Below are 8,280 nucleotides of genomic sequence, written 5' to 3' on the forward strand. Positions count from 1 at the left end.
ATTAAAGAGCTTTTTATACAGAGTCTCTTCTGTTTATCTGCTCAGTTCTGGCTGGTCTGGAGAATCCACCGTGCCTGCCTAAGGCATCTCCATCAGTCTTTGTGGAGATTCTCTCATTCAGGCAAAGCCTCTGAGGCAGGTGTCAGCGGGTGCTCCAGTGGCCCTGAAGCATGGGGAGGAGAGCGTGGGTCTGAGGCCCCTCCTGCCAGAGCTCAGCCTGCCTCAGCACCACATACCGGGTTAGGAGCAGCCCCCCCTTATCTTCAGAGAGCTCACTGGGCCCCCCAAACTACAGAGGCCTCCCTGGTCACCCATACTCACAGGGGCCTCACTCTCTGCCCCCCCATACCTACAGAGGCCTCAATGGCCCGCCCAGGCGGACAGGTCCAGTCTGGGGATGTGGCTGCAGTTCACAAAGTCCTGGGGGTAGCTTCCGCCCTTAAATGGGTCCTTGGACACGGTGCTGATGCCCGTGTTGTCGCACAGAACCGAAGACAGGGAAATGTTGCTCAGGGCCTGCCGCTGTTGCTCTGTGAAGACGCCCGGCTTCTGCCACCAGAACCTGCAGGGAAGATGAGATGGAGAGGCTCTGAGGACTGACACTGGCAGCAGTCCTGTCTGCCTCTGATTCCAGGCCTTCAGCAGGGCAGGGCAGCCTGGCCCTGTCAGTATGGCCCAGCAGGGTGTGCTCCCCGAGAGCAGCCTCCAGCAGTTGGATCCTGGGAACCTGGGAGTGGGAGCTGGAAAGACCCAGTGTCAGGTGTGCGGGCAGGGTCCTCACCTGTCCCCACTGCGGATCCTGTGGAACTGCTTCTCCAGCAGACAAGCCAGAAGAGGCCCCACGCGGGCTCCTGGCAAGACGGGCTCCGCCATGGCCCCGATCCACAGGTCGATGTTGTCGGCCGTCCCATACAGCTCCAGGAACTCTTTGGCCAAGACCGGGTTTTTCAGCACCAGGCTGAGCTGAGCCAGGGTGTGGGGCTGGGAGAGGCCACAGAAACGCCTCCAGGCGTTGTACCCTGAGGGAAGGCAGGGAGCACTGTCAGAGTCTTCCCCCACTGCCCTCCCATGAGACCCTTCCAGACAAGGGCGGTGGTCAGGCCCTGAGCCAGAACCCCATCCCTGCTGGTACCAGACCCTGTGCCATCCAGATACCAAACCACCATTGGAGAATGTAAGACAGTACACAGCCCGGGCTCTTGGGTATCTCAGCGAGGATGGTGTCCCCCACGCAGGGCCTCTTGAACCCACACTAGTCCTGATCCAGTCTGTGATGGGCTCAAGTGCCTTCATTAGGGCAACTGAGACGGTAGGACCACGAGACTAGTTCTCTCTTCCCAGCCTCTCTCGGGTCCGCAGAATGCTGAAAGGACTGAACAGATGGAGCAAAAACCAGCAGGTTTCAAGCCGCCCTGCTGAGGTGGGCCATGGGCAGTACAATTCCTCTGGGTCAGCTTGGAGGCCACAGGTAGGGCAGGAGGGGACTCAGGCACTGCACTGCCCAGTGTGGATTCGCGGCTTCCCAGCAGGGGGCGCCCAAGTGAAAGCAGGAAGCAGCTACTCAGGGCCTGAGTGCTGGGAGGGCCAGTCCCAGGGGCCTGCAGCCCAGCTCACCCCTCACAGCCATGGACATGGGGCACCTAGCTGCCCCCTGGTCCCCACTGAACAGGGGAAGACCAGGAACATTTGCTGATGAGTCTGACTGTCCTCCCGGGCTCGTGGCCTGGGCCCAGTCCTCTAGCTCATCTCCTGGCTACACCTGCTGCCACAGCTGCTTCTCATGTCCCTGGAGGGTGCTTCTGCCCCATCCTCACCTACAGCTCGGAAACCTTGACCTGATTCACCTGCTCCTGGCAGCCCAGGCTTGGTCGGCCTCCCCTAAGCCAGCCCTGGACCTGCAGCCTGAGAGTCCTTCTGGAACTGTCCTAGCGGGGAGGGACTCTGCCCTCCACACCCCAAACCTGGGTCTTCCCAGGAGGGAGAGAAAATGCACCACTGACACCCTGAACATCCCAGACAATAACACTAACTCGGGGCGCCTCAGCTTCAGGCATCCCTTAGCTCTCTCTTTTTCCACCCAAGCCCCCAATTTTCTTCAGGGATAAAATGAGCAGAAGGGATTCTCTGTCCCTGTCTCTCAACCTGCTGCTTTCTCTTGTCAGACAGGCCTGCTGTCCTGCCCTCCCCTCTGACCCAGACTTGTCCAGGTCTTGAACCCACAGCCCAGCCCCTAGTGCAGGCCTGCCTGATCGCATCTACCTGGGGTGACCACCCCCAACCCCAGCGCCTTCGTCCCCTCCAAGGTGCTAGTGACTAAGGGGGCACCCAAGTCTCTTCCCTCTGAGTCTCTTTCTCTACCCCACCACCACCACCACCACTGAGCTGCAGCCTGGGGGTCGGGGGTCCCTCACCCGGGATGCCGTGATCTCGACCGCGCTGCATGTGGAGAGCTGCCAGGTCCATCCCAATCTTGCTCAGGCGCTCAAACAGCCGTTCCCGGAGCTCGTCGACCATCATGGAGTCCTGCTGATTCAGCTTGGCAGGGGTGGCCATGAGGCCTCGGAGGATGGGGTCGATGCCACCTGCAGTGGGACAAGACGGGGGGCTCGGGTTGGGCCGGGCACTGTCCTTGCCTTATCATGGGCTGCCAGGCTGATCCCAGCTGAACCACCAGTCGTACATCTGCCATGGCAAGTGGCAGCAAAACAGAGGGTCTGGTGGATTCAGGGGGCTGGGCCCCAGTCAAGGGGTCACCTGTCCCATGTCTAGGCAGAGGGGAGGACCTGCTTTCAGGCCCTTCCAGGCCCTTCTATCCTCCTGGTCTGTCAGTCACGTCCTACTTCAGGCCAAGTCCTGACCTGCTGAGTCAGTGGGGTCGCCTGGAGAGGACAAGTAACCCCCTCCCATCGCCCCGCATCCCTCTGCCTGGAGACCCACACACCTTGGTATACCACGCGCCAGGTGGCAAAGAAGTTGGCACTGAGGGGCACGCGAGGTTCAGGGCCGGAGGCCTGATACTGGCTGTCCAGGCGCATCACGAAGGGCTGCAGCATCATGTGGCTGAAGCTCGAGGTCAGGGTAAAGACGTTGGCCACCCGTGGGTCCTCGCTGGGGCAGTAGCCCTGATAGGGCCCCAGAGTCCGTGCAGCACGGAGCGGGCCCAGAAGCAGCGGCAGGAAGTCGCGGTACGTGATGATCTGGAAGAGGAGGCAGGAACCCCACGTGAGCCCCGTGCCAGCACCCCCAGCACGACCGCCCCATAACCGTGGACAGAGCTACGCCCTGGGGAGAGCCACTGGACCCTCTCCCTCCTCATCACACCCAGGTCCCCTCCAGGCCGGGGATCTGGGACCCCTCCTCCCTGGGCTGACCAGCACCCCCAGCTTGTGTCCAGCAGGGCAGCTGCATCTCACCCCCCCACCCCAGCTCTTCTGGCCCTGGCTCTCTGCCGCCCCCACCTGGACCGTGGCGCCCACGATCTTGCGCGCCTCTTGGTACAGCTGGTCCCCGCTCCAGCCAGGGTTCAGGCGCCTCAGCTCCGTGGCCAGCCGGTTGTGTTCTCGTAGGAACAGGGTGTGCAGGGCCGCCATCTCGGGGGTGTCGCTGGCTCGGGGATCACCTGGAAAGGCCCATTCAGAGTCGCACATGGAGAAAGGCCTTCCTGCTGCCAGGCAGGCTCAGGCCCCCAGCCACAGTTCAGGTTGAGTGGGGAGATGCCCCTGGCTCAGGGGGACAGTTGCCCAGAAACTGGTACCGGCCACAGACTGTCTCTGCCCAGAGCCATCAGCTGCTCCCCCAAGTCGGGAGAAGAGGCAGGTGCAAGGCGGGCAGAGCCTGCTGCTCCGGTCAGGCACTTTTAGGAGCCGCCAGGCAAGCACAGGCCTTCCCCATGGCTCCTGGGCTCCAGACACACCCTCTTTGCCTGGGCCCTCCTGCCCCATACTCAAGGCAGCTGATCTGCCAGGATCACAGGGAGGGACCAGTCTGGGGCCAGTGGGGGCTGCCCCGCACAGGTAGTTCAGGACAGAAAAAGTCAGCTCAGCTGGATCCTCAGTGACCCCAGCAATCCCTGGATAGCCACTCTGACCCTCTGGGCTCCGGCTTCACTGGCTCTGGCCTGGGCCTCATTTGGCCCCTTGGAAAATCAGCGTGCCAGTCACCCCTCCCTGCCACAGCAGCTCAAAGGTTGGGAGATGACCCTGAAATCATCTCACAACCGCAAACCATCCTCCTCCCCAGCGTGACTTGTCCCAGCAGCAAGTGCAGGCGGGCGTCCTCCCCTAGGAGGGTCCCTGAGACCAGCGGGAGGCGCACTCTCTGCCAGTCCCTGGAGGCCGCTGTCACCTGCGGGTCGGGGGCGGGGAAGCCTTTTCTGGCCTAGCCAAGCCTGCAGAGGCACATGGAGCCCGTGCAGGAACAATAGGTGGACTTTGAATTAGAACTGGGGCAGCCTTCTGACTCATCCTCGAAGGGAGGCTGCCCCGCACAGGCACGTAGCCAGGACACAGCCGAGGGTCCTCTCGGGTCACCCCGGGCCTCGCTGAGCACCCTTCCTGCCGTCCATCCGTGTCCATCCCAGGCCCAGCACAAGGGCTCCTGGGCTCTCATGGGCTCTGTAGCGAGGCCCGACTCCACCCGCCCCGCCCCGCCCCGCCCCTTCCTGGGTCTCACCTGCCAGGAAGCAGGGGATGCGCGCAGTTCGGTTGCTGAGCACGCAGGGGTCGCCCAGCACGTTGTCGAAGGGCAGCAGCGCGCGGTCCCCGTCGCGGAACACCTGGTTGACGGCCAGCAGCCCGTGCTCGTCCGTGAGGTTGCGCAGCCGCCGAGCCAGGCTGGCCTCGCTGCCGTACACCATGCTGGCGTCCAGGAAGGAGCTGCGCTCGTTCCTCTGCTCCCGGACCCGGCTCCCGTTCTCTGCGTGCCAGGGCAGCGAGCGGAAGAAGGGCAGGCAGTCCCCGGGGGTCCTGAGGCGCGGGTCATCGGGCGGGATCTGGGTGGGAGAAGAGTTCCTGGCACCCGGGCACGCTCACAGCTCTTGCTCGGTCCCCAGGGTGTCTAAACCTAGCTCCTCCAGGGAGCCCTCCAGTCACTCACACCTCACCTATCAGCAGGGAAGCGTGAGTACCCTCGTGCCTGGCATCCTGGAGCAGGACCCTGCAGACACCTTCTCTTCCACCCTTCTTTGTGAATGGAAACTCAGAGAAGAGGAGTGCGGGTGCTTTTGTCCCTCCCCCTGACCTTGAGCCTGTGCTGTGGAAATTCCTTCTGGCCCCTCTATGCCCATTGCTCTATACCCCCTGAAGCTGAGACAGCCAGTGCTCAAGGTACAGATGCCCGTGGGGGAAGGTCAGTAAGCTTGGAGGTGCCATTGGCTGCACTTGATCACATGAAGATCAAGAGCTAAGGGTCAGAGGGAGATTGGGGGCTCTGCACCCTCAAGGTCAGGAATAGATGAGGTGGCTGGGAGGGGAACCAACCAATGAATGACCAAGCCCCCACGCCCTGCAGTGAGGTCTCCCTAGGTATTTAGCATGTGTGTGGGGGGGAAGGGGGTTGGCAGGGGCAGAAGGGGCTTCTGCTCCCTGCAGACCCCACTCAAGGCCCAGATCCCCAAACACAGACTAGGCTCCTCTAGACCCCGCTCCTTGTCTCTGTCCCCAGCCTCAGACGGGGTACCTAGCACAGAGCTCCTGGGTGACTCGTCCCCACCGCCCCCCAGCCCTCTACCCCAGGGAGGCTGGGACATAGGTGGGTACCTCAATGGGGAAGCAGGGGGGCAGCCGGGCACAAGTCGTGTAGCAATCGGCTCCTGTCACGATCTCCTCTCCCAATGAAGACTTGGACATAAACAGGTCATGATTGGGCATGTAGTTCACTCCGGCTGGAGACTCGGGGGAGAAGGCCAAGTCATAGAGGAGGAACTGGCCCCAGTGGGGGAACATGAGAGACCGGCCTGGGTCAGAGGTAAGCCTCGAGCTGGGGAAGTGCACGATCCTGTTGGAGACGTCCCGGACCTGAGGGGAAGATGAGTCAGAGTGGGCCTTGGACTCTTGGGCCCTGCCCGACCCCTTTCTCATTGGGGTCCCCTCCCCATTTACAAGACACCCCACTGTCTGGTAGCCCTTGTTCCTGGACACTCCTAGCACCCACTCACCAGAGGAAGGACAAAACCATTGTGCCTCTTGCCCGGAGTCCAGCCCAAGGGGAACGCCCGCCCGTCCTCGTACTCAGCTGGCAGCCAGCGGGCCAGGGCCTGGTTGGAGGCCCCCAGCCATGGTCTCCTCCTGCAGGAGCAGATGAACAGGGTCAGCAGGAGGGTCGGGGCTTGTGGAAGGGGGTCCCAGCTCAACTACAGCCCTGGACACCCACTTGTTGTTGCATCTCCCAGTGATGGTCCGATACTGGTCACTGCATTGCTCATCCTGGTCCTCATCCTGCTCCTGCTCCTCATCCTGGTCTGCACAGCCATTGGCCGGGGGCGGCGGAGGCAGCTGAGGCTTCGTCAGCACTCCTGTGGGAGGACAGGGTGCCGGGCCTGAGTTTGGGGTTCCAAGCCCTCCTTGAGTGTTCCGTTCCACCCCCAAGGTGCGTTCCAGCCTCCCACATGGCTTCCTCCAGCCCAGGTGTTGGTAGGCCTGGGGCTCAGTGGGGAGCACTGACCAGTGATGCGGATGGAGTCGGACTCCTGTGCCAGGCCCTTTCCTTGCGGCAGCCCCAGGGCCACACGCAGATAGAAGGTGGCCCTCAGGGCCATCCCAGGGGCAGGTAACACCCGCTGCTGGTGGTTTTCATCTGCGGGTCCTTCTGCGGGTCCTTCTGCGGGTCCTTCTGCGGGTCCTTCTGTGGGTCCTTCTGCGGGTCCTGCTGAGCTGCTGGGATACTCCTGTTCAGTGCTGCATGGAAAAGGGAGCGTGAGCGCTGGAACTAGAAGCCCCCGTCCAGCCACGGGCAGTCAGGACACAGCTGACAGAAAAGGCGCTCTTCCACAGGGGCCCACCCCAGGGTGCCTGGGACAGGGTGCGTGTATGAGCACTCCATCCACTTCCCAACCTGGCAGGCCCCAGCCTCACCTCCTCTGTATCCCGTCATAGGAGGCTTCCAGCAGCAACTCAGCCTCTGCCACGTAGGTGCGAAGGACTGAAGGTGCCAATTTCCCAGGAGCTGCTGTTCCAAGGGAAAGGGGGTCGTCAGAGCCCAGGGAGGCTGTGAACCCCAGTGCAGCTTCCCAGAGCCAATATCCCCCTCCCATGCCACGCCACCCTCCTTGTTATAGTACCTGGGGCACTGCCCTCACAGGGCTGGGCCAGGATCAAGGTGGCCAGGACCCCCGCCAGGGCCAGGAGCAGCCTCAGCTCTGCCAGGGTACTTCGAGATGGAGCGAGGTGAGCCTCCCACACCCGCATCCTGCTGTCGGGGCTGCTGTCCTCTGAGCTCTGCTCTCTTCTTCGCTGCTGCTCTCTGCTCTGCTCTGCTCTGCTCTGCTCTGCTCCTCTCTGCTCTCCTCTCAGCTCTACTCTGGGAAGAGCTGCGAAGGGCCTTTTGTACCCCTCCTGGGCTGAGGGTGGGGCACTTGGGTCTCAGAAACCCCGCCCCTCTTAGAGCCCCTCCTGCCTTCAGACCCTGTTTGGAACTTGGGCTTCGTCAGGGAGGGGTCTTATGCTAAGTCAATCAAACAAGAACCTTGATCTTGCCTGAAATAATCCTTTCTTTTCTGTCTCATTAACTAGTTCCAAAAACTCCCAAACCAGATATTTCCAGCACTTTTCAGCATTTTTCCCCCCACACATATACTTTTATACGCTGCTGTTACCATCAAAAATGGTCATTTTCAATTTTTTTCAAAGAAAAAGCTCTAAAGTGGTAAAATACTTTTAAAAACTAGTATTCATAATTACATCGTGAATCTTTTCAAGACCATCTGAGCTTGGGTCAGATTCACCATATGAGTGCAGTGAGTATAACAGATAGCATCCTGGTATTTTAAAAAGAAAAAATATTTTTATTGAGATTTTTGTGGTTTACAATGCATGAATACTGGTTTATTAATGCAGATAATTCCAGCGCCACACCCAGCAACTGTGTAGCCCCCTCCCTCTCCGAAGAACCCCAAGACCCCTCCATCCCAAGCCCCTCCCTCTATTGTGTGGATCAATTCTCTCATTGTGTTGCCTTTGGCCCTTTGTTGCTCCCTTGCTGTGTATCTTTAATTCCCACTGGAGAGAGCTCATTCTGTATCTATCCCTGTCCTTACAACTGACCACTCACCATGATATCCTCTAG

At 60.6% G+C, this 8,280-nt stretch overlaps 1 protein-coding gene across 1 annotated transcript; it reads right to left on the reverse strand.

The window, feature by feature from the left end:
* Positions 1-360: 360 nt before the first annotated feature.
* Positions 361-7,403, reverse strand: EPX (eosinophil peroxidase). The gene is made up of 13 exons (XM_056126534.1): positions 7,277-7,403; positions 7,071-7,164; positions 6,661-6,893; positions 6,370-6,511; positions 6,155-6,284; positions 5,877-6,014; positions 5,757-5,837; positions 4,672-4,990; positions 3,459-3,619; positions 2,942-3,197; positions 2,412-2,582; positions 782-1,019; positions 361-562 (listed from the first exon to the last, which is right to left on the reverse strand). Exons 1-13 carry the CDS (start codon positions 7,401-7,403, stop codon positions 361-363), a joined length of 2,292 nt encoding a protein of 763 aa, XP_055982509.1.
* Positions 7,404-8,280: the final 877 nt, after the last annotated feature.

Source organism: Sorex fumeus, unplaced genomic scaffold (genome assembly GCF_029834395.1).
Source record: "Sorex fumeus unplaced genomic scaffold, SorFum_2.1 ptg000063l, whole genome shotgun sequence".
In the NCBI taxonomy this organism is placed as follows: domain Eukaryota; kingdom Metazoa; phylum Chordata; class Mammalia; order Eulipotyphla; family Soricidae; genus Sorex; species Sorex fumeus.